The sequence below is a fragment of the Camelus bactrianus genome, chromosome 10 (assembly GCF_048773025.1).
Source record: "Camelus bactrianus isolate YW-2024 breed Bactrian camel chromosome 10, ASM4877302v1, whole genome shotgun sequence".
Lineage (NCBI taxonomy): Eukaryota > Metazoa > Chordata > Mammalia > Artiodactyla > Camelidae > Camelus > Camelus bactrianus.
In genome coordinates, this window is record NC_133548.1 from 5288703 (window position 1) to 5314483 (window position 25781).

The following is a 25781-nucleotide window of genomic DNA, read 5'->3' on the forward strand; positions in this document are numbered from 1 at the left end:
GAAGAAGGTCAGTGGAAGGTCTTGAACTTGACATTGTGTGCACGTGAGCATGACTGAGGTTGGGGGTGAGGACTGGTATGTGCCAAGGCCCAGGAGTGCAAGTTTCCTCTCACCGGGGCTTCACCTCTTTGTCTCCATCCTGGGCTTTGAAGATCCCAGAGGATGAGCTTGGGGGCTTCCCAGTCCGTACACCTCACCATTGGTGTGTGAATTGACCAGGAGAGATTCCTGCTTAACAGGGACAGCCACCTCTCCAATGTCTGGGGTCCAGACAGTGCCAGGCTCTGTCTAGGGTGCTGGGAGTTCACTTTATTCACTCACTCACTTATCCAACAGTATTTGTTGAGCTCCTACTACAGGCCAGGCACAGGTTGCTTGGTCTGGGGGATCTAACATAGGGAGAGACTGAATTTATCAGCAAACCACACATGATAATAAACACTGACATTTACTGGGTTCTCCTCACGTGCAGGGCACTGTTTCCAGAATCCAGATGATCTCATTTAATCCTCAAAACATCCTTACCAGGCAAGTGACAAGTTACTGTAAGGGCCAGGAGCCTCCTCAGGTGAAGTCAGGCAAACCTCTGAGGACCGGAATTTTTGCTTGAACCAGAAGTGTTGGAGGGGAGAAGCTTTGTTACGGGCAGGGAAAAAAGCTTTCCAGGCCTGTGGAACAGCGAGTGTCGAGGCCCTGAGGGAGGAATGGGCCCTGATGATCCAGGAGGCTTCCACATCTCCAGGACTCAAGGCCTCTGCTCCCGCCCGCACAGTCCAAGGACCTTTGGGGGCGCAAAACCCTGGCCCAGGCTTCCAGACCGCTGGTTCCGTCCGACCCGCTTCCTGGGTCTCTGCCTGGGAACATCCTGAAGGTCACATTCCCCGGGCTGCCTCGCGCCCCGGTCTCTTCCGCCTTTGAGCCTCAGCCTGACTTGCCCCAGGCCTGCGGCCCTCCCCGCCCCAGTCCCGGCCCCGCCCCAGCTATGGCCCCGCCCCTCCCCAGCTATGGCCCCGCCCCCCCCGCCCTAGCCATAGCCCCGCCTCGGCCCGGCAGCGCCCGGTCCCCGGCGCCCGCCCGGAGCCGTCCCCTGCGCGCATGCCCCTCAATGTGAGTGGTCCAGTCAGGGTCTTGTAGCTGCCAGCCGCCCCCGGGTTGGCCGCTGGTACTTGCCACGTGGGGGGAGGGAGAATGTGTGTGGAAAAGACCTGGAGTCAAATGCTAGTGCCACTTCCTACTCCCCGCTGGGTGCCTTAGGCAAGTTACTTAACCTCTCTGAGCCCAGGCTTTGTCGTCTGTACACGGGGCGTCTCTAGCCAGGCCTCAGTGGATTGTTTTGAGGAGAAACGGAGATGACGTGTGTGCAGTGTTGGGCTGAGGGAGAAGGCTTGCTGAGTGACCAGTGTTACATGCCCTGAGTATCTTGGGCCTCACTTGTGTCTCCCTCTTGCGGTCCTCCGTAATCTTTTTTCCCTCCTTTCATTTTCCTTCTCCCCTCTTCCTTCTCTACCTCTTTCTCTTGCCTTTCCTTTTCTGGGTCTTTCAGGGTGTTTCTGTACCTGTGGGTCTGGGTCTGGGTCTTTTCCTGCCTCTCTCCTGTCCGGCCGTCCTAGCACTCTCCTGGCACACTTGGGGGACATAACAGCTGGATCTCCTTGTTGCCTGACCCTCTCTCGAGTAGGGGGAGTGGGCCGAGTGGAGTGGGTGGCGGGGTGTTGTGGCAGAAGCGCTAGGCTGAGGGCAAAATCAGGTGCTCCCTGACCTTGGGTGTCTGCTTTCACTGTTTCCTTCCCATAAATAGGTGTCAGCGCTAAGGTTTCCTTTCCAGCCTTGGCACCTAGAATGGTGGTGGTAGGATATGAGTCTCCTCAGCCAGCAAGTGCCAGGCCTGCTCTGCTGCTGGCCACCCAAACAGCACTTGGCACAGAGCTGGCTTGGGAGGGCGGGGGAGCTATTCCGTCTCCTGGAAATCCGCTTTCCATTATGCTTAGTAAATTTCCTTATCCCTCCACTCCTGGGCCAGATGAAGGGGAAAGCAGAACTAGCTAAGTCTAGCCCCACCCTCAAGGAGTTCAAGGTGCCATGGGAGAGGAGTGTGGGCAAACACCACCCCAGTTGCTCAGCAGACACGAGAGAGCTGGGGTAAAGGCTCAAGTTCCAGAGTCCCAGGCCCATGTTCACAGATGCCCCAGATGTCACTGATGTGCCACTCCTAGGACCTTCACTTCACCTCTCTGAGACTTGGCTTTGTTATCTATAGAATGTAACCCCCCACCCCCACCCCCAGGTGGGGTATGATTGTGAAATGCCATCGTAGGTACACAGAGGCTAGGGAGCTGGGTGGATAGGTTCAACTCTGCAGCCAGAGTCCCCAGATTTTACTAGCCAAGACGCTTCAGGTGAATTGTTGAATGTCCATAACTCAGATTCTCACCTTTAAAATAGTAGAGTTGCTGTGAGGATTATGAGCTGCTACATGTTAAGTGCTCAGAACAGTGGCCAACACATAGTAAATCCCATTAGATGCCAGCTGATTTTACAGGATTAATCCCATCTGGTTGGAGGGAAAACAGGAAGGGCTTCTGGAATAAGAGGTGTTTGAAGGAAGGATAGATTTTCATACTTGTGCTGAAGGTGACACACCCTAAACACAGCAAGCCCAGAGACTCCAGAGGTGTCCAGTTCAAGGCCTTTTTGAAGTACCTACCAAGTGCCAACCTGGTGCTTCTCATTTTACAGATGCCAGTGGTGGGATGAGTTTATCCGTAAGTTTGGACCTGACCCTGAATGGTTATGGAAGATTATTTTTGTGTGTGCTTTAGGAAGATTAATTCATAGCGGAATGCAGGTTCAATTGGAAATAGGCCAAAAAAAGAAAAAAAAAAAAAACCAGTACCATTAACACAAGAAAAGAGAAAGGAGGGGAAAGATGTATGAGACAGTAGAAAAAGTGAATTTTGGGAACATGGCAACAGATTGGTGGTACTGGGGAGGCATGGGCCTCTGGGTATCCAAGCTACTGGAAACACTTACTCAACAGTGTTTCTCAGGCATCAGTTAATGTGCCAAGCTCTGCACCAGCTGTTGGGGATGACATGGTGAGCAACACAGTCTGATCCCTGTCCTGTGGAGCTTCCTGGCTAGCTGGGAGACTGACTTTAAGGGAGTCCTAAGAACCAGTAGGGTACTATGGGAGCATATGATCCAGTCTTGAACAGGGTGGGAGATGGCCTCCTGGAGGAAGTGACATGTAAACTGAGGAAGGTGTACTAGCAGAGGGAACAGCACATGTAAAGGCCCAGAGATGGTGGAATTGAAAAGTTAGCTATGAGTGGAGAAGAGTAGAAGGGGCAAATGGTGAGGAAGCTCAAGAACTTTATCCGGAGACAAACATTGATGGGTTTTAAACAAAGAGTAGTCAGATCTACCTAAGAGAAATGTACTGGCTGCCAACACGGAGGACAGGGGGTTGGACTAGGGGCTGGGAGGCCTCGGGGCTCTTGCTGTGGTCAACGTTCTAGACAATGATGGCTTCAACTAGGGTGGCAGGGATGAGGTTATTGAGAGGCAGATGGGTTTCTGAGATATTTAGGAGGCAAAACTGACACTCTGCCTTTCCTGGCAGCATCAAACAAGTCCACATCCACATCCATCCTCAGGAAGCTGTCTTGAATCAGCCCACGGTCCAGGACCCCATCCTTTTCCAGAATGTGCAGCAGAACTGGTGATGGGCCTTAACAGCTTGGTGAGTAGGACCGACAGGGATTCTCTGAAGGTAGTGATGAAAGCCTACTCAGGACCTCCCAGCTGGGAATTCAGCTCTCCCAAGATGCCGCAGCTGGGGCTGAGGAGGCCGTCTGCAGCCAGCACGTAAGAACACTCCTCTAAAGGCTGGAAGCTTGTCCTCTATAAGCCAAGTGATGAGCAGCAGCAGGACACAATGGGACAAATGCCGAATGGAGCCTTTCTGGTACAGACCTTGCTCGGTGACCTCGAGCAGGCACTGTCCTTGAAGGGCCTGTTCTGCAGCTGTAGTGGATGGAGGCTGGCCTTGGCTGATGGCTCTCCAGGGATGGCAAGCTTAGAACTAACCAGGCCTGAGCTCAGGAGAGCACCACAGGGGTCCTTTCCAGCTGACTCTGCAGGACCGCTCCAAGCACTGCTTTGTGGGGAAGGGGCGTGTCAGGTAATTTTATACTTAAAACATTCTATTAAAAATTTCACCTTGATGAAGTAAGATGTTGTACTGTTCTTATAAACAAGTGCTGCTTTTTGATGTTAAAAAACAGAGAGAGACAAGTAGTACAGGCACATGGCAGTTCTGCTACTGAGAAGCTGGCAGCCCTTGGCCTTGGGGGCAGGAGCCTGCACGGCCTTCTGACACATTCTCTTTCTCTCATGCGCACACACATATCAAGGCAGAAAAGGTGGTTGTTGTTTTTGTTCTGCTTTTTAAAGCCTTTTTATTTAAAAAAAAAAAAAACCGAATCAAAATATTTCCCATTGAGGCTATTTCTTTTTTTGTCTTTTAAAAATTTTATTACACAAATATCTCCCATTCCCACATGTCAGAGGAAAGATGTCCTTGCTCTTTCTAAAACCAATAGTGGAGAACGTTTAGAAAACAAAAGTCCAGCTAGCTTCCCTCCTTCCCTGGCCCCAAATAACCCCAATGTGTCAACTGAGACAGCATGACTTTTCCCGTTAATGCTTACATTTAATTTAATTTTTTTAACACAACATTGGAGATTGACTCTAAATCAGCAACGAAAAATATATATTTACAATATTTCTCCGAAAACAAAAAACACAACCAAACCCTTTAAACATAGTGACTTTAGGAGTTTTATTTATGGAGCAGTTATTTTTTAATCACCAAGTGATTTTATATTATATATATATTTATATATATATATATAAATTTTCTTCCTTTCCTTTGTGGTTTTTCGCCCCGGTGCTTGGAAAGATGGAGGCAGGGCGTCTGGTCCTGCGGTCCGAGGAGGGCAGGCTCTCCTGGCAAGGCCGTGTCTAAGAGCAGATTGCAGGAAATTCGATGGAACTTCCGGGTTCCTCTGTCCCCAAACAGAAGACATTTCTCTCTTCCACATGGACCAACCCTCACCTCTAAAAATGATTTCCCCCTCACAGTCCCAGAGAAAAGGAAAACCCAGTAAGGGCATAGGTCCATCGGCTGCCACTCCAGGGCTCCCTTTTCTGCTGACCAATTTACGTGCACGGTAAAAATGCTTGTTTTTCCAAACCAAAACCAAACAACAAAAATAAAAACCGAAACCCAAAACAAACCATCAGCTTGGAAATTTCTGTAGATGAAATGTCCCAAAGTCAGAGGCACTCTCCCGGCACAATCCCTGCTCTGAAGGGGTCTCTCCACCTCCCCTTTTATAAAAAGACAACAAAACAAAAGTAATCTTCTCAGTATTTTCCACAGGAGCAACCAAAAAAAGGCAGGAAGCTTCCAATTATAGGTCATTAACAATAATATTAATAAGGTTTTTGCTCAATACCCAGGGTTCTTTACAGAGAAGTTCCCCTAACTGAGGCACTCTGGAATAAGTCACTGGCATTTCTTCAAAGTTTCAGCCCCAGGTGGCTGGGGCCCGGAGACCAATGGAAGGGGCAGAGGGTCACGGGAGCAGACAGCTGCTTTTAAGGTGCAGCCAAGAGAATCAGCAGATTGGAAGAAACAGACACAAAGCCACCCCCTACGAAGACCCAGTTTTCTTTTAGGAGGCCAGTCAATGCCAGGGTCAAAGCTGGGCTAGGTGGCAAAGAGGGAGCCCCTCTGCCTCTATTGCTTTGGAAGTGGCAAGGGTGCAGGTGGCATCTCTCCTCGGGGTGGCTCACACTTCAGATCCCTGGTGCCTGGGTTCCTTCCCCTCCCCCGAAGGGCTTCAGGAGGAGGAGAGCCTGAGACTGGGCTGCAGGAAAGGGGCCAGGAAGGGATGGGCAGGAGGACGAGAAGGTTGGGCAAGGTTGTGCTATCGCTATCCTTACAGATGGGGAGCAGAGTGCAAATCCGCGTCTAAATCATTTATAAGCTCTTGCCACAGGCTGCTGCTACTAAGCATCTCCTCACACACTTAAATATTGACCCAAAAGAAATTCCGACCTTTCTTTCCATTTTTTTTTTTAAAGTGCAAAAAGCTCTCTGCTGCCCTAGAGAGAGGATCTTTGGACAGGCCGTTCAATGCAAAGTAAGAGGGGGCAGCTGATGGGGCTCAACACAGGGCGGTGGAGTGGGAGACATCACGCTCCCCTCCCTCCCTCCACACACACGCTTAATACACTCAGCCACACACACAGAGGCACATGCACACCCCCTTCCACGGCTGCAGGCAGAGAGGGCAGGTGACTGGCTTCTAAGCAGGACTCCCCTCCCCACCCCACAAGGTGCCAGATCAGTGAGCCACTGGGGCTAAACACAGGCCTGGGGCTATATTGCACCCGAGGCCTGGAGCCTGCTGGGAGGCAGGTAGGGACTTGGCCCAGTTCTCAGATCTCCCCAGCTGGGGGAGATAGGCTGATCCCTCTGAGGACACACATCCTGGGAAAGCCCTACTCAGGCAGGAATAAGGAAGTGTGGAAAAGGGCAGGGAAGGCTAAAGAGGAAAGGGATCAAGGAAATGGTGCCTGTCTCAGAATTTGCCTGGGAAGCAATAAAATGGGGGTGTCCCTGGGGTAGACAGTTCTGGCTCCTCTGAAGAGCCTCAACCCCAATAAGTGCAATAAGGACTTCATAGAGACTAGCAAGAAAGTCTGGGGTGGGTGAACCTCATTATGTGAACTACCACAAGCATCAGACGGGATCAAGCTAAGAGGAGAGGAGGGAGAGCACAGACACGGACAAGAGGTTTTAGACACCTCAACAGCACCAGTGTGATCTGCATGGGGCTGGCATTCCTGGGGCTGCTGGCCCCTCCTGCATAAGCCGGGAGAGTGTGACGGAGGAGAGACACGCACTGGACACCACAAGGAGAACCTCGCCACGGAGACAGGGCCGCTTTCTTCCCTGGGAGTTTGCTCAGAACCAGGCACTGCTGGGGACCATGGATGGGGAGGGCCCAGTGCAGATGATGGTTGCACAGACACCCCAAACTGAGAGCCCGGCCTCCTGGCAGGCGAGCGAGTGAGCGGGCAGGCGAGCAAGCGAGCAGGCACCGTGACAGCACACAGCCTGTGCTTTCCCCTCAGATCAATTTGCTACTCCTTCCTCCTTAGGAGGGAGGGGAGCAGGCAGGTAAGCCTGGTGCCCACCACCCTCTCTGCCCCGCCTGTAAGGGAAGGGCTCAAGGGACAGGAGAGCAGAAAGGGAGTGTGACGCTGGCCTCAGAGCCCGTGCAGGGTCGGGGAGAGAGGCTCTCCTGGCTGGGGAGTCAGGGGAAGATCGGTTTCCTGTTCTGTCTGGGCTGGGTGTGTCTTAGCTGATCTTCTGTATCAGCTTCTCGTCAGACAGGCAGTAGAGACTGTTGATGGACAGGTCTGAGATGAAGTGCTCGCAGGCTTTTCGAGTGATCTGCTTGCATCCTCGAAGGTCAATCAAGGTGACATTGGCGATGCGCCGTAGGTAGATCAGGGTCTGGTCTGTCAATTTATTGCAACCTGTCGGGAGAGTGACCGCAAGGACAATGCTATGTACACACAGCCACAGGAGCCTGCTCCTGACATACAATTTCCCAGCTCTTTTCCTCAAAATGCTACTAAACAAAAGTCCCACTTTCCTTATAATTTCCTGGCTCAGAGACAAGAAGTGCCATCAGTACCATGGCCTCTGAAGGTCCCCTGCCACAGCACTCCCTGCACTGTAAGCTGGGTGTGGCTGTGCTTAGGCACCTGACAACTGCTCAAGGCCTTGGTCCCCATCAGCAAAAAAGGGACAGAATTCCAAGTCCTTGTTCAGATGTGAAGAAACATGATTAACACGGTTTAGTCAACAGACCCAAGGTCTCTTTGTGCTACTTGGTCAAGCTCTAAGGAGGGCTCAGCTTCGGGGAAGCAGGGGACACCGTTTGTCACAAAACATCGCAGTTGCATACCTGCCATGTTGAGCTCTGTGAGGGAGTAACGAGTGGAAGACCCGACAGCAGTGAGCAGATTGGAGGACTGATCTGTCAGGTGACTGCAGTGACTGAGGTCGAGTCGAGACAGGAGGGGCATGTGGCGAATGATGAGGCGAAGCGTGGCATCTGTGATGTCAAGTCCTGCCAGCCGGAAGTCGGTCATGTTCCGGAGCTTGCTGCGATTGTCCTGACCTGCACAAGCAAAAAAAGAGCCTAGATCAAAACTCTTAACTCTAGTCCAGCTCCAAAGCTGCAGGCAGCTTCAGCTACTTGCTGGCCAGGCCCCCTTGCAGAGGTTAATAAGCAGAACTGCCCACACCCAGCCCTGCCTGCAGGGAGTGAGCAGCGTGTGGGGGCAGTTTCTAGGAAACCAGACATGTTTTCTTTCTTCTCAGCTGCTAGATTGTGCCTCACTCACATGGCAAAGGGGTATGTGTGGAATGCTCCTCTCCTTCCCACACTCTCACACTTTTCTAGACAATCATGCAAACAGCTTTCAATGTTCCACTTCAACCATGAAGCCTTCCCAGACTTCCTCAGGCTTATACTCTCTGGGCCCCAAACTCTACTGACCCACGAAATGGACATACTCCTGTGTAGTTATCTGGCTGTAAATGGTTAACCTGTCCTTGTACACTGTCCGTCATTCTGGTTCCAGCTGGCACTCTGTTATCCTTCAGCAGCAGCATTTCTGAGACTACCTTAGCTTCTGGGGACGAAGTCTGTTGAAAGACAAAGTGACCCCAAGAGGAGCAGAGAAGTCAGGCCCAGAGCATACCCGGTTTATCAGCTGGTGGAGTCAGCAAGTCCCGAATTTGAGGGTCTTTGATTCCTACTGCCCACCGAAGATCAAGGGTCCTGAGAAGGGGGCAGCTGGAGGTGCTGAGGGCAGAGACTGCAGACCACGAACAGCCTGCTAGGAGGAGATCTTTCAGTCCTGCAATGGAAGGAAACAGACACACAATCATACACTCTTTCAGCCCATCCAAAGCCTCAATTACCAGCTGACCTGACAAAGGTAAATAAACTCCAAGTTTAATGGAGAGAGGGACTGCATCCTAATCTTATTCTAGTAACCCAGCTCAAAGATTCCTATGACCTCCTATATTATATCCAACTCTGGTGGTAAAACTGACTGCTTAGGTCCAGTGTAAGTGACTTCCGCTCTAAGACCTCAAAATGCTTCGGGGAACAAGGCCTTACAAGGGGCTGGTCAAAGTAACACCCCACTCAAATCTCCTCTTCAGCGGCTCTGCTGAGAAGACCTGCAGAACTAGCAGCAGCACCTGCTCCCATTCTTCCTTGTCCAGTGCAGTGAGTAGCCTTGCCAGTCCGGAGTGGCACCTTGGGAACCAGCAGTTAAAGTGCCCTGGGTAAATCTCTTGCTAAGCCAAAAGGCAACCATGGCACAGACTGCTGCTCTAAATGCCCTACAGCAATTTTAAGAAGCACTGGCAACAACGCAGTTTTCCCTGCCTGCCCCTGTCCTCCTGAAGGGCAGTGCAGGGCTGCTCACCTGGCAGCCTATTGACGAGCCACGTCAGTTGTTTTTTGGAGATGTTGGTCCAACTGAGGTCGAGGCTAACTGGCTGCCTCTTGATGATGCCACTGAGAGCCTGGGGTACAATTGCCTTACACCTACTCAAGTCAATTTTTGTCCAAAGTCTCTTGTCGCAGCACCTGTGACAGAAGGAAAGAGAACTAGCTGTCAATACCTGACATCCCTTGTCAGAGGAACTCCCATCACAGGCTTCTCGGGGCTTCTGGGGAAAGCTGAACTCCTGGAGGGTCACCCTCCCTAGACTTTTCTACATGCATACAAGGATCATGCCCTATCATTTTTTTCGCCTCAGAGAATCAGGATTAGTTGACCAGTTCATCCTGATTTACAATGGATGGGCCGAGAACACAGCACAGTTGTTATGGACACACAGCAAATAATATAATATAATCTCCCATTTGCATTAAAATGGTATGGCTCCCGCCAAAATGTATATAAGGGAACATTAAAAAAATTTCTTGACTTCTTACTGCTGGAAGCTACTAGGCTTCCCTCTACTTTTTCCCTTGTCAGTCACTCCCAGCTGCCTGAGACACAGGGTGCTACCTGGCAGGTCCACAGTTCACTGTGCCTTGAGCTCTAGAAAGGAGCCCATTACTGTATCAGGTTGAAAAAAAATCTCTTTATTATCATGCCTGGAGAATCCTCTCCCACCCTGGGGTTTCTGCCTCAGGGCTATCTTTATATTTTCTAACCAGTCCAGACCAGAACTAAAAGGGAGAAGCCTGCCTTTCCACTGCAATCTACAAGTCCACAGGCCACAAATAGTACCACAACATGCAGGCTTCTGTTTAATATTTTACAGTCCCTGCTCCTCAGCCTGGCTCAGAGTCTGGCTGGCAAGGGAAGGGGAGACAGCACATAATGGGAGTCTTATGTGGCTCGGCCTGGAAACTGAGGGATAGAGCCAGGCAGGCCCACTAGCCCTACAAAGAAAAATATTTGGAGGATTTGGGTAGATCACATATTAATTCAGATTTGGGAAAACTCGTATTTGCAAAGAATGGAGTCTTTATTTAAAGACTGAAAAAGTTTCACCAATGGCACATGAAACTTCAATGGCAGAAACAGAGCAGTGGATCTCAAACTTTAATGTGTACCAGAATCCCCTGAGGCAGAATTTATTAAAAAAAACAGATTGCCCAGTCCAACTGCCAGAGGTTCTGATCCAGCAGGTCTGAGATGGGCCCCGAGAACCTGCATTTCTAACAAGGTTCCACTGTGATGTCACTAGGCATCACATGTTGAGAACTACCATAACAGGGTTTGATCCAGATATAAAGGATAAATCCTAGGGTCCAGGAACTTAAGGAAAAACAATGCTCTATGGAAATCTGTTCATTACCTCTAGAGATCCTCCCCCTGCCCCCCACCCCATGTCTTAATGTTTAACTTGAGAAGAAACGGCAAGTCTCATTAAGAAGGACAACTAAGTCTCAGGAAGTTTCAAAACTGGACCCTGCCTGCTGGAGAAAGAATTTCTGGTCCAGGTAGAGGATGAGAATTAAAACTGTGGAAAACTGTCAGCCTCTGAGCACCTTCAAATTTTCTGGAAAGCCTGTTTACCTCTCTTGTTAGATGGAGACATAACATGAGGCAGGGCCTTAACAGTAGTCATCTGTGTCACCAGGAGACTGACTGGCATATCACAGGCTCTCAACAAATGCATGACGAGTTCAGTTGACTGGCGGGAGGATATTTATGACTCTGAAGTCTTGAAGTTTTAGCACAAACTGTACAATAATCCAGCCCCCAAGCCCCAACATACAAATCCATTCCTAAGCCCAGTAAAGAGAAATGGAATAGTATAGAGCAGGGGGTGGAGGCAAGGGGCCGAAGTTCCCTGATGACACCTGCAGGCACAGCTGGCCACCTCCTCTTTAACAGGACCCACTGTCTGGGGAACAGAATGGGCTGATTTAATCCTTTAGGACCCAACAAGCCTCCAGATGCCAAGACGCATGCTGTTCTCATATGGAAATCCTGCCACCTACTCCCATACCCCTATTCCTGATCCCTGTATCCCTGCTCACCATTTATACCACGTCTTGCACACTCGCATACATTCACAAAGTTCTCTGCGGCTGAGGTAGCGGAAGACAGACATCCAGACCTCCCGCTGCATCCAGCTTTCGTCTCCATCCTGAGCCCAACTGCCCCGGCCATTCAGCCTGGCTGCACCCCCCTCCTCTGCACTGTCATCTTCCTCCTCCTCCTCCTCCTCTTCCTCCTCCTCTCCCCCCAGCCCCTCCTCATCCCCACGCTGGGGGGTTCGGGCTGGGCAGTGCTGCACTAGCACACGGGGGGAATGGCGAAGGTTGGCAGAGGAGGCCGTGATGGCCTGCAGCTTGGGCACAATGGATGTCCCGTGGAGCTCTTTGGTGGGCCTCTGCAGCGTGACAGTGAGGTACGATCCCCGGATCTTGGCTTTCTCAACTTCAGACAGCTCCTTTTTGCCGCTGGGATTGTTCTCCTTTTCCCGTACCATGGTGCGCTCTGTGGCCTGCAGCCGCAGCAACTGCCGCCGTTTGAAGCGCTCATCGCGGCTGGCACTGTGGTGGTCGCTGGGGCCGGCCCCAGGGGATGACCGAGTCACCACGCCCCGGGGGGAGGCCGGGTCATGGATGAGCTGCAGCATGGAGGTGGGCGAGTGAGGCGGGGGCGTGAGGGGCTCATCGCAGCTCCGCAGGGGCCGCAGGACTTTGGCTTGCACGGCTTCTTCATCACTCTCTTCCATTTTCCGCTTCTGCAAAACAGGCCCCCCAATGCCACATCAGTGCCACTCTCCACATTTATAGGGTCAACCTCACTGCTGCTTTCCGGGGCCTAGAGAAGGCAGGTCACTGCTTTTCCATGGGGAAAGGGCTACCCCGCATGCTGCAGGGTGGTCATCTCCTCAGTGTCTGCAATCTAGACTCTGCCATGTTCAGCAACTGAGCTCATGTCTGTGCTGGAGAAAGCTAATTACAGAGCAAAACTGTTAAAAATAGGTCACCTGGGAAATCTACCTGTGACAGAAAGATCTGTGCCCAAGTATAGAGGAGTGGGATCCAAATTTGGGCTGCATGATTCCATAGCCTGCCCTATTCATCTCTTGTCCCAATTTTTTGGTTATAATTCCCTGGGTAGAGAAATTCTTTAAAGAGGCCATAACTCTACCCCTATGCAATCTGACCATTTAAAATTGTCTCTAATTCAGCTTTTCACTCAAGAGATGCTTCTGTCAGAAGAAAAGCAGCCTATATATGTTGTCTGAACTAGGATGAGGATTCTGACAGCAGTGCACACCACTGACACAGTCCTACCAGGGTCTGAGCTTGACTCTACCAGGCTGCTTCTTCCACTCAGCATCCTGCTCTGTCCCCAAAGACATACCACAGGTGAGAGATTAAGCTGAGAATGAGAACATCTCTGAGAAGCGGCAATGCTTCCAGAGGAATCTCTGTAGGAGGAAATGAGGAATTCAAGTTTGGTGAAGCCAACATTCCACAAAAACCCACAACCTCATCCTCTGCCACTCGTGTTCTCCAGTCACTTGTCCCTTCCTGGAGCCCACACTGGCTACGCTGCAATAAAGCCTAATCAACACTAGGTTGTTCAGACTTCCAATAAAGAAGATGTTTTATGTCCCTAAGCAACAATTCTGCTCCCTCTTCTTACATTCTTAGATCACAATGGTTGGAAGAGAACAACCACCTTTTGGATGCTGGCTTTCATAATGCATTAGAAGGTAACAGTCCACATGCTACGTACAGCATCTGCCCATCCATCTGCTACAGCAAGGAAGCAAGCGCCCACCATCACCAGTGAAGACAGCTACCACCAGAACTCGCGCTAGCTTAAGAACTTGGAAAAGGAGAACTTTAGCACTCAACTCCAGAAATTTTTGCCTTCAAAGATATTTAGACCGAAAATTCAAAGACTTCAGTGCCCAAGTGGGAAGAAACAGAAAGGAAACAAGGAAACTTGGCCCTACTCCTGTGCAGGGTACTTGGAGAACACCAGGGCATGGATGACCGACACAACGCCAGTGGCCTCCTCTGTATGTGCTCTTAGCAGGTCTTGTCTTGCTGGCCTGAGTAACCAGAATCTTTCTGGCCCTTTGACATTACTGGTGACCATAGGGCCAGCAACATTAGCAGCTTGGGGCCAAGGTCACAGCATTGGTCCCCTCTGGGGAAGGGACTGCCTCTGTAGGACACAATTGGGCACAATGGCAGGGCTTTCTGCCACAAAGGTGAAGATGACAAAAAATGTGAACCTGCTTAACTGGAAACTCCAGTATACCACTGTATTTACCAGCTGCCTGAGGTCACTGCCTCCCCTCAAGTTTCATTCCTCAGGAACAACCTGGCTCACCACATTTTCCTCCTCAAACAGCCCAGCCGTGGTTCCTCTTTTTCTAGGGCCCCAGAGTATAAAATAACTTCAGGAATTTGCAGACACCCAAGGGGAACAAGGTTCAGTAATATAAAAAAACAAGAAACCCCAAAACAAACTCACAAAATTTAAAACTCAAACACAAGGAAAAAAAAAAAAACAAAGGGGAAAAAAGAAAACAAACAAAACAATAAAAAATAATCTTCCTGGGTCAGAAAAAATGCAAGTAAAGATGCAATGGCAAATGTTATCTCCAAAACTTGATGCTTCCTTCCTTTTTACAGTGCCAAGTTTGGAGAAAGTTCGCTTACCTGGGCTTTCTCTGAGTTGTCTTCCTGGTAGCACTTTGGACACTCCCAGCAATTTGGCAATTCCTCGTTAAGCAATCCCTCTCCATCCATCTATAGGCAGATAGAGATGTCAAAAATCTCTCTTAAGCTTCCTTTATCAAACAGTAACACAGCCACATGGATGGGAAGAGCTACCTGCTCCTAAACACACTGGTCCACAGGGAAGAAAAACCAAGAGCCATTTGGCCTCACTCCCAGCCAGTGGGAAACTGGCCACCCTCACTCTAGGTTACTTGATCAAAGTTAGGCTCCATAAGAAGATTCCCAAGAGTCTGGGTCAACCTGGGATCTCCTCCCCTGATGTATACATTCTCTTGAGGGTCTCATGCCATTTTGCCAAAGGAACTGAACACAAAGGAACGGTGTCAGAATTGATCTTCATAGTGGGGCACAGTACTTATGACTTGGGTTCAGAAACTAGTGACCTAGTGTCTGTGACTCAGTGTTCCCAACTGTTAAGTGGGAATAAATAACAACACCCATTTTATAGGGCAGTGGTGAGGATTAAATGAATTACATACTATATAAAATGTTAAGAAAAATGCCTGGGATATAGTAAACACTTTGTATTGTTATCATCATCATAAGCTAATACTCTATTTTATCTAATTTGGGGGGGGGGGCAGGGGAGGTAATTAGGTTTATTTATTTTTAGAGGAGGTACTAGGGATTGAACCCAGGACCCTGTATATGCTAAGCATGCACTCTATCACTTGAGCTGTATCCTCCCATTTTATCAAATTTAAAAAAGGAGGTGCATGTAAAAGAGTGCTTCTACACCCTGGCTGCACATAAGAATCACTGGAGGAGCTTCTGAACACACCTGGGTCCAGGGTCCATGATAGAGGGGTTGACTCAACTTCTAGGGTTAATGTCTGAACCTCCTTATTACCTATTTTAAAGTTCCCCGGGTGTGCACTGAGCCTGATACTGACTGAGCACACATTAAATGTTAGCTGATAGTATTAGTCCCACCATTTTTTAGGAATTAATATCCAGAGATACAATGAAGTATATTACAGAGGTGCTTAAAGGCATGAGGCGTTCCAAAACAGATCAGGCAGTTTCATGATGGCCTGGGGACTCCAAACATACCCACCAGAGGCCAGATTATAAGATCTGTGAGGGCAGGAGCTGGGACTATTCTGTGTACTGGTTTATCCTCAGTGTCTAGTACAGTGCCTGTCATTAGACCACGATATGACCCACAGCTGATGGCCTACAGCAGGGATGCTTGCAGCGTCTCATGACAGATGTCCGACTCTCCTCTGCTCCACTCAGTACCTTAAGACACTCTATCAGCGGAGACCTCAGGGGACCCTAGGCCTCTCCTTACCTGGAGGCAGCCAGGATGAACAATCTCATTGCAGATACAGCATTCCATGAGTTTCTTCTCAAAGTCCTGTGTCTCCTCATTTTGATCTACCTCTCCACAGAGGGAACACGTGACTGAGTGAGGCAGTCTAGGCTACAAGAGGACAAAGACAGAAACCAAGAAAAGAGCAGGTTGAGATCCTTATAGTTTCAGCTTCCCTTTGACTGAAGATGGGCAATTTGGTTCCTGTAATTCTCTAGGAAACACTTAGGGAGCAAGGAGACCAGGTGGAGAGAAAAGAGGTTTTGGCAGGAAAAATGGCTAAGAAGAAGATGGGGAGAATCAGCTAGCTGGGAACTAGAGACCAACAGAGACGAGTTCATTTTCAGTTGGCCTGTCCTTCCTCTCAGGTCCTTCTTTTTTAATCCAGTCAAAGAGGGGACAGATGGCAGTGATTTGCCCTTCAAATGCTGCTCTCATCTGAAAACCAGGTAGGGCCAAAAGATTAAATTAGATTCATTTTAGTACTATATACCTTCCTTCTAAACCCAGGAAGAAAAGGGACAAAATGAGGAAAGCCAGAAAGAGAGCATAACTTTTTCTTTTCAACTCTGAAGCCTCTTAAGTTTATACTGTATGCATTTTGGTCCCCCTGGCACCACCAGCCCACCCCTAAATTCTTTACCCAGCAGATCACTCACTGCCAAGCACTGTCGGAGGACACAGGACTGCTTCATGCGACCAGGCCCCCCGAACTTCTTCATGTCCCTGCAGTAGTGGCAAACACCGCACTCTCCCTGCACACAGGCTTTGCATTTTCGGCATCGCACTCGTCTCCGCCTGGCTCCAGACACTATGGGGGAGGCAGCCGCTGGCCTCACAGGTGTTAGCCGTGGAGCTGGTTTCATAGTGTGAGGCTTTGTGATGGGGATGGTAGGAACCCGCACCTTTGGCCGGGCTGGGAATTTAAGCTGGAAAGAAAAAGCAGTGAGGTCAAATATATCAGGTAGCTTTAAGGACTGGAGATGGCAGAAGGTTACAAAGCTTGGCAAACTATGGCCTGAGGGCAAATCGCCCACTGCCTGTTTTTGTAAATAAAATTCTATTGGAACACAACCATGCTCATTTGTTTATGTATTGTCCATGGATGCTTTTAAGTGCAGTGGCAGAACTGAGAAGCTGCAACAGACTGAATTGGCCTGCAAAATCTAAAACGTTTATTATTATCTTATATTTATTACTTACATATTATCTTTACAGAAGAAGCCTGCCGACCCCTTCAGACTACTCCAACCACATCCCTCGCACTCTGCTGAGCCGCCCCTCCTTGAAGCTTCCTATGTACACAATCACTGCGGGGGCCCTCCAGTTATTTCCTTATCCTGAATATTACTACTCAGAATATACTCCTGAAGAAGACAGTAAGCTACTTGAAGGTGAGATGAGTCTTCTTTTTTATTACTCCAAATCCAAGCCTACAACCTGGTCCATAGCAGACACTCCAATAATAGTTAAGTGTGAAATAAATCTCTCTGGTATATGTTTAGAATTTTAGCACTCATATTTATCCTGCTGGTGGTGATCTTTTCAGGAACAAGGACTATGTCTTCTACTTCTTTAATTTCCCACTGTGCCTTAAACACTTTTCTGACACAGAACACTCAACAGTCAGGGCTAGAAATGACTAAATTGTTCTGAGGCAGTCCCACGTGGCCAGCAGAAGCCAAGTGGGACAACTCCACCTAGAAAGGAGGAGGTGGTTCTTCAAAGTCATCCTTTAGATACACACCTTTATATTCTGCCTAAACATTCCTGGAGTGTGATGGCTCTGCAAGTTTCAGCTGGGGAACACCCAAGAAGGAGCTAATTTATTTGCCGGGTTCATGGCCAGGATCAGAATACTATCACTTACTTTGACAAAGGACAATATGAGAAATAATTATATAGAACCTGACTGCGAGGCATGAACATTCATAACTGACAATTTATTAACTAATGGGTAACTCTTTTTTTTTTCCTCTCTTTTCAATTCAATACTTAAAAGTCCAAATTAAGGGGAATCTTGAGTGTGGTCTCACTCCAATGTAGAAATACTCTAGCCTTTCAAATGTATATGTAATTAGTTTTAACTAGTTTTAAATCAGATCTATGAAAACAACTGAGTTTATGGGCCAGAAGGGTAAGAACTGATTGATTCTGGTGAACAAATGCGCACCTTGGCATCTGAACCTGGAGGTAGGTCTCCTAGTTTGACAGTTCTGTTAAGAGAGTCACCTCCAAAGATAGCCAATTATCCTGACCTAAGAGTCCAAACAGAACTGAGTAATAATTTTCTGTCAGTTTATATTAATGCATCAAAAGCTGTCTGTCTCTAGTTTTTCTTTTTCTTCTTCTTCCTGGAATGGTAATGGTCAGCCAGTAAAGTGTTTCAGCAGCCTGAAGATGAAGAAGAATAGTTTCTTACCTTATCCCTTTTTGGCCACTGTACTATAGGGACTCCAGTGAGGGCTAACTTGGGATCACTGTTGGCAAGCTCCTCGAGCAAAATCTAAGAGTCAGACAGGAGAGAAGAGGGGAAAAATGGACACAGTGAACAAAGAGCCAACTACTCCCAAAGGCATTCAGCTTAGCCTCAGTCCTCCACAAGCACCAAGGGGAAGGGCAGGCTGGCAACTGTCTGCACTCTCCTTTCATATAGAGACTCACTGCAAAACAAGTAAATTGAAGATGAAAGACAACTCAAACTAGTGCAGTGCTGTAAGACCTCAAACTTACCTTCGCTTCCAACCCCATATATGTGTACTCATTGTACTCTAACATTTATGCTGAAGCATTAAGCTACCATCATGACACACACAGTGCTGTCACAGTTCTATATATGCCAGTAAAACTTTACACCACCGCTCTACTTTTCTGTACCAGTTAATATTATCATTTATTTAAATATTGCCTTCATTTTGCAGATGTTATTAGTAAAGTGGCAAAAAAAGGGGGCAGAATTGGCTAATTAATAATATGAACAGCAGAGTCGATGTTTTTTTTTTGTTGTTGTTAAAATCATGAATTAGCTTTTTCTTAAATTCCAAATTGGGACACAGTTTCTGCCTCAAAAAGTATCCTAATGAAGTGAGAATTAGAAAAAGACATAAATAATGTCACCGTGACCAATTATAAAGTCTGTAAAAACAGCAGCAGTAAAAATAAAAATCTGAACTTGGTAGCTCAGAGACACTACTCCCTCCCTTCAACAATGTTTGTTACAGCATAGGTATAATTTTATGTTTACTTTGTAATGTGTTTCATGATAAGTTCTTCCTCAGCTGAGGGGTTAATGCCTTGTTTCAATCCAGGGCTCTCTGTTCTTCCAAAGCTGATTACAGAAATCTCAATTTCAACCTACTCCTCCCACCACACACACAGTCAATAGCCTTTATTCCTATAAATGGGGACAGGAACAATCTTAGGGGTAATAGTTCTCATGACTTTAACCAATCTAGTTAGAATAACTTGAGAACAATTCTACAGTAAGAAACTGCCACTCAAGTGAATCACACTGGTTGAGTGTTATTTTGAAACAAATCTTTTATGTTTTTGACAGAAATTTCTGAGTCTCAATCTTTCTAGCAGAATGAAATCCCTCTTTGCCTCTTCCCAGAATCCCTTCTCTGACCTCAAAAGCCCTAAAGTAATGGCAACAGCAAAAGAACACAAATCCAGGAAGACAAGTTATACGATTTCTTTCTGGTTCTTTAGGTGTGTACAGGATATTAACTGTTTCAGAGAAAAACTAAACTTTGATCCTGGAAAGGTCAGCATGCGTGGGCCATTTTTAATAATCATTCTCATAATCCTTTGGGGTCTGCATCTAGAGACCAGGACTTTTTGAAGCATGCCACATTCCTCTACCGCGCATTTTCATCCTTAACCTAAGGATCACGCTCCGCCTCCAGAGCTGGGACTCCAAGACCCTTAACTCAAACTCACAAAGCTCCTCCACGGATGATGCCCTCTGCTAAGTCTCCAGATGCCTCTCACCCTCCCCCAAACTGATTTCATTTGCAGCCGTTTTATTTACTTCGAGTTGCTATGGCATCCTATTCCGGAGCCTCCTGCTAGCACCACACTGCGTGGGGGTGAGGAGGCGGGGTGCAGTGCCACGTGGGATGGGGCTCTGGTATGGGCTCCTAATCTCCCCAGGGTGACAAATTCAGGTCCATTCAAAATGGGTGCAAGGAGTGCACAGCTGCCCTCCCCCACTCCGCAGAGCCGAGGAGTAGGACTCTGCCCATTTCCTCTGCCTGAGAGCACTGAGCTGTCCACAGACAGGGACTTTCCACTTTCAGCAAAACAGACTGCACAGAAAGATCCACGATTGTTCAAGAGTAGAAAAGGAACCTAACTACTCACCAAAAGCAGTCTACCTGCAAGGTATTTGTGGGGGACAGGGAAGGGTAGGTGGAGAAACTGTGTCTGCGTTGTGGGGGGTGGGGGAAACTGTTCACACATACACGACTCAGTTACTAGGGTCTGTGTGGGTGTGGAGGGAAATGCAGATTTCCTTCCAAGCCCTATTTCACTGGGGCCATACACCCAAGCAGCCCTGCTTCGTCAAAAAAGGCAGATTGCAGCTGAGGCCCTTCAAGAAACCATATAAAGAAGCCACCACCCTTCACCAGACGGGGTTTGGGACGGGGAGCGGGGGTGGAGTGCGGGAAGGCTAACGCCCATCTAGGCTCCTGGCACTCAGGAGAACATTCAAACACAAGCCTACACCCCACACATCCCAAGGAGGGGAAGAGAACGGCGGGCACCTGGGTAGAGAAGGCGGAAAGATTCCCAAAAGCCAAGCGACCCAATTCGAAAGCACATCCCACCAGGAGACGGAACAAGTGCAGTGATAGCTCAACCGACAAGAAGTAACCTAAGCGTTGTCCTGGACTCGCCCGGCAGGCAGTTCCTCTGCTTCTTCGCCGAGACAAAAGTCCCTACAGTTACACACACCCCGAACCAGAAAGGGTTTGCTGCCCGCCTGCCTGACCTTGTGTTTCTCGTCGCTCTGGAGCTGCCGAGGCGCTTGGTTGAAGTTTCCCCAGCGTCTTTGTTTTGCTTTCTGTGTTGGAAGTTGTGCTGAAGGAGTTAGGTTTTCTGCCTCTAGGAAAAATCCCGATTTACTTGAAAATTCTGAAATCTCCCAGAGTGAAAGGCAGGACGGTCCGGCTATAACCCTTCAGGCTACCCAGAGAGAGCGGCGTGCAGTGCTCTGAGCTCCTTCTCCAGCCCTTCAGCTCAGCCGCGGCTTCCTGTGCCTGCGAACAATGCTGCTGCGTCACCCACATGCAGCTCCCAGAAATGCTTTGCAACGGAAGATGGCAGGAGGGGAGCCGAGCGCGAGTGAGCGAGCCAGCAGACGGCCCAGCGTCCTGCTGCAGAGTCAGGAAGGGGTGTGCTGGGCAACCGCTCTCTCCTCGGCGATTGGAGGAGAGCCTGCCCGGGGAGGGGACCCGGGCCGTGCTCCCGCCCTCTCCCTCCCACCAGCGCTGCAATAGGAGAACCCAGGGCCGCCCCGAGGGCTCTCGCTGGCCGACTTCTGAAGGCGCCAGCGAAAGGGAAGGCTTTAACCCATTCTGTGTCCGGTCTGCCCTTGTCTCAATCCACACCCTTCCCCTCAGGGTCACCTCTGGTCGTTACAGCCAGGGCTCTCTGGCTGACCGCGCGCGCGCGTGCGCGCGCACGCACCCCCCACCCCTTCCCACTCTTAGGCAGACCGGTGAGTCGCCCGAAGTTCCGCCTGGGTGGATGAGCCAGGCCCAGAGCTGAGCTCTTCTGGAGTTACCTTCTCTCCCTGCCTCACCTGCCCTCACTGCCCCTCTCTCCCAGCCCAGAAGCTAGAACCAGCACAAGTTTCCAGACAAACCTTCAGGAATGACACAGTTCAACCAATACTGAGATATTCTACACAATATGTCTGTTTAACATTAACTACTTCCACAACACATGACTGCCTTGGGTCCCCACGAGGAGCTCCACCACTAATAGAGACACCGAGGCAGCAATTCTAGCAATTCCATCTAACCAGCTAAGGTGCAACCTCAGGTCAAGGAGCTTTATTCTCCTGCCTCAGAAGCAGGCATAGGGAACTGCTGAAAGTGCATCTGCCAACTCCACATCTGCCAGTCTTCTGGGACCACAATTTGTTATACTGACTCTGCCCCTCAGATTACCCCACCCTCAGGACACATTTCTAGTGGTTTGTTTGGCCTGCCTCATTTTTGATATTCCCTGAATAAAAGCAGCCAACCCTGCATCCTGTCGGACACCTTGATGCCACCCCAAAAGCCACTCAAGTGACATGTCACCCACTCTCCATGCACCAATCCACAGCCAGAGTTAAGCTCCGACTGAACAAGCACTCTCTCAGGCTATAGTATCTCATGTTTTGAATCCAGAATTATGTAATTTTCAGACTCTCACAAATGTAACTTGGCTTTTCTGGAAATTACAGAAGTTGCTTTAAAATAAACATCTCAGGCCACTGAGAATCTAGCGCTTACAATTGGAAACATGCCTATTTTATTCCAGCTTATTCCAGGACAGTTGTTTTGGTGAGTTTCTGGTATAGAGTCAGTGGCCTAAAAAACTCTCTGGGGCCTGGGGCCTGAGGCTTTAGATGCCAGGGGCTGCATATTTTAATTTTTACAGTAGTTTACCAAGGAAAAAGGAGGGAATTTTGTGTTCTTCTGTGGAGCTCTTCTTGGAAATGTTTATATGGTCATTCTAATCCTAAACCCTTGTTTGCACTTTATCTTAAGACTCAAAGACCCTGTGCAATCAGCCTATTATGTTAGAAAAACTTTCCTTAACAATGTGAGATGTCTTCTGGAAAATGCTTATTTTGGTCTTAGTACTATCTAACCTAGAGGAATGAAAAGTACGCACAAATACTTAAGAGAAACATGTTACTCCAAAACAAAATACAAGTTCAAGATGTAGCCAGCACAAAATCCAGAGGTCACCAAGGACAAAAACTAGACAGGGTACTAGGAAACTCATTCAGAAGTTTCCAAATCACAAGTTAAATAAAGCCTAATTTTTTCTCTATTAATTCAGAATAAAAGGCAACAAAGATGGGAATCAGCAAGAACATGACAATTACATTACATAATACAGGAATATAATGAAAACATTTTTAAAGAATTGTATTTATTCTAACCTAAACTTATATGCCTTGTAGCTGAATTAAATTATTTAAAACCTTTTACTCAGTCAGAATGTGTTAATTACTATAAAATATCTTGTTAGTAAAAATTGCAAGTGAAGTTTTATTTATATATGTTTTTTCCCTCCTAATCTGACTTAATGGATTAAAGTCTAATTAAACTCGGTCCTCTTATCGGTTCTTCTCTTTATTAGTGTCAGAATCACCCTTGAAGTGTCAGATGAAGAAAATTTCTGATTAATGTTTCTGTATTTATTCACAACCAACACTCTCTGCTTTAGACCCATCACACTCCTGAGATGGAGCCTCATGTAAACTTTTAGATCATAGCTACAAAATAAAATGTTAAAATCTTAGATCAGGGCAGCAATAACCTACTGTACCACAAAGAAAAAAATTTCAAATTTCAGTGTTCACACAATGCCTTATGTCATGCCCAGCACCTGTAAATCTAGAATGCACTTTCTTTCTTAGCCCACTTAAAATGCCTGCTCTACCAGTGGACTGTAAGCCCCCTGAGGGTTGGGTCCACAGCATGTTTGCATATTTGTACCAACACTAAGCCTGTTCCTGGCAGAGCATAGGCAGGAACTATTCACAGCAGTGGAATAAATGAATTTTTCACCGATTTGTAACAGCTTTTTTTTTTTCTGTAATAATGATGCTGTTCATTAAGTACTAGTTACTAACATTAACATTAATTTTCATAACACCCCCAAATAAGGTGGATGTTATTTACAGAGGAGAAACTAGGCCTTTATAGATCTAGTACCCTGCCCAAAGTCACATCTTTGCTAAGCTATCAAAATGTTTCAGAGAAAACAGAAAAGTGGAAAAATATTCAGTAACATTGAAATTGTTTCATTAAATGAGTTGGGCAGCCAAATATATCAATATATTAAAAAGGTTCTTTTTATATATGTACATACATTAAGAGCTCCTTTATTACCAAAATAAACACAAACAAAACAATAAAGTCTGATTAAAACTTCAGAGTCTTCGCGGTCCCACTGCCTTGCTGTGACCCACTGGCAGCATCTGCTATGCCCCCTCCAGCCCTACTGCAGTGCACATACACAGAGACTTTCTTACATCAAAGGGATTGCACTGTACATACTGCTCTAGGTTCTACCTCTTTATTCAACATTTCCTAAGGACATGGCTTCTCAATTTTTGATTAGGAGTCAAGGCCACTTGCACCCCTCCCAAATAGAACTTTATACATACAGCACCTTCCCCTGAACTTTACCAATAAATCAGCACTTTTAAATGACCCACTTTTATCTAATCCCCTTCCAACTCTACACCCTGTGATTCTTTCTTCGACACTCTAGAACAGTTTAGAAGCTTCAAAGCCCTCTTATCACGTCACTAAAATGGACTTTTCTTCCAGGGAATATGGAATTAAGGATATCTCACCTTACCACTTTTCCTCTCATCTCTTTTGCTAGTTATTTGTAAGAGCCATATAGGCTACAACAAGAAAGAATTCCTCCTCTACAGGAAGGGTAAACTCTGGACTTGCCTCTGCCCTGCACTGCAGTGTAGCCTTCTGTGCTACAGACAGTAAGTTCTGGAGCACTGCAGTCTCCAGCTGCGCCGTGATTCGACACCCACCCCATCCTGTGCCTTTTCCCTCTGGTAATGCGCAGACAGATTCTCAAAGTGTTCAAGCCCTAAACTCACTATATCTGAAGCTCAGATTAAACACAACTGGTCAAATGTAGGAATAATTAATCCATCTTGTCTTAAGAGAAACTACCTGCAGAGCTGGGGTCTAAATATTTTGCTTTGCTATCAGCTGCATTTTGATCATGGTACTGAGTAAATGAGCAAAGGGAGAACTTAAACGCGGTCAGTCCACGCACTCCTCCTACTGGGCCGCTCATTTCTCATGCTCTGCTCTCTATGCCACTGTCTTACCAGCAACGGCAGCCATGTTTTTCATGATTCCTGATAAACAGAAGGAAGCTCTCTCTAGACACTTTCCATAAATGCTGAGATCTCTTTAGATGGCTTTTCTTAACTTATTCCCCTTCTTGCTACCTCCTACTCTGCTTAATATTTGACCCAAATCTTTCTACATTTCCCCGCAACAACTATCCTTCCACAAATATCCTTATTTAACTACATTAGTTAAGTTAAGGGAGTTTGTGTATTTCTATTATGACACTTTACCTTGTACAACTGATTAGTGAATTATAATATGACTTCCTACAACTGGATTCAATGAAATCAAATCTATCTAAAGACATCCCTTAGGACTGAAAAGATATTTTTTCTTTCTCATGAATTAGAAATACAGATACCCAGGCCAAAAGAATTTTAGTGAGATATAAACTTACAAATCTTTCTTCTTAGGGTTCCTAAAGGCAATTACACAAGTTAGTAAGTCGCCAAAGTCACAATTTAATGTTTCCCACATATATCCATGGTGAAATAGTTACATTAAAAAAAGAAACTTCTGTAGAAACAAAGAAAGATGCTACACTCAACTCTTAGGAAAATGTAATTATGTATGTCCCACCACAAAGGAAAACAATAAATTTGTGCCCTCTGCTCACTCAGGGGTGGGAAATGAGTCTGGGATCTGGTTTATGAGTCTGGAAAAGTATGGCTAAGTTTGTTTTGTTGCACATTAATCAGTACAGATAGAGGACCACACTCACCGAGAACTTTGTCACTTCCTCTCATAAATACAAGCCACAGTGATACCACCTGCCTTGTCTAGAATAAACTTAATAAAACCAAACTATAAAACCAACTGTCCAGCTTCTGTCACTATGGAGAGGACCAACCTCACTAGGTTACCATCCCTTTTAGTCTCTTAAAAGTTTTCAGCATTTCACTGATGCATAAACAATAAGATACAATTAAAATGTCA

At 47.4% G+C, this 25781-nt stretch overlaps 1 protein-coding gene across 4 annotated transcripts in view; it reads right to left on the bottom strand.

The window, feature by feature from the left end:
* Positions 1 to 4689: 4689 nt before the first annotated feature.
* KDM2A (lysine demethylase 2A) overlaps positions 4690 to 25781 on the bottom strand; it is a 96114-nt gene continuing 75022 nt past the window's right edge. For 3 of the 4 annotated variants that reach the window (XM_010956706.3, XM_045517897.2, XM_045517899.2), the window contains 9 exons: positions 18146 to 18229; positions 16383 to 16652; positions 15703 to 15834; positions 14328 to 14417; positions 11670 to 12382; positions 9592 to 9755; positions 8854 to 9012; positions 8052 to 8267; positions 4690 to 7617 (listed from right to left, as the gene is read on the bottom strand). In XM_010956706.3, the coding sequence (XP_010955008.1) occupies positions 7436 to 7617; positions 8052 to 8267; positions 8854 to 9012; positions 9592 to 9755; positions 11670 to 12382; positions 14328 to 14417; positions 15703 to 15834; positions 16383 to 16652; positions 18146 to 18229 (2010 nt within the window). In that variant the 3' untranslated portion in view covers positions 4690 to 7435. Of the gene's footprint in view, positions 7618 to 8051; positions 8268 to 8853; positions 9013 to 9591; positions 9756 to 11669; positions 12383 to 14327; positions 14418 to 15702; positions 15835 to 16382; positions 16653 to 18145; positions 18230 to 20719; positions 21324 to 25781 lie in introns of those variants that run through there. The other variant, XM_074371641.1, reaches the window with a different exon arrangement.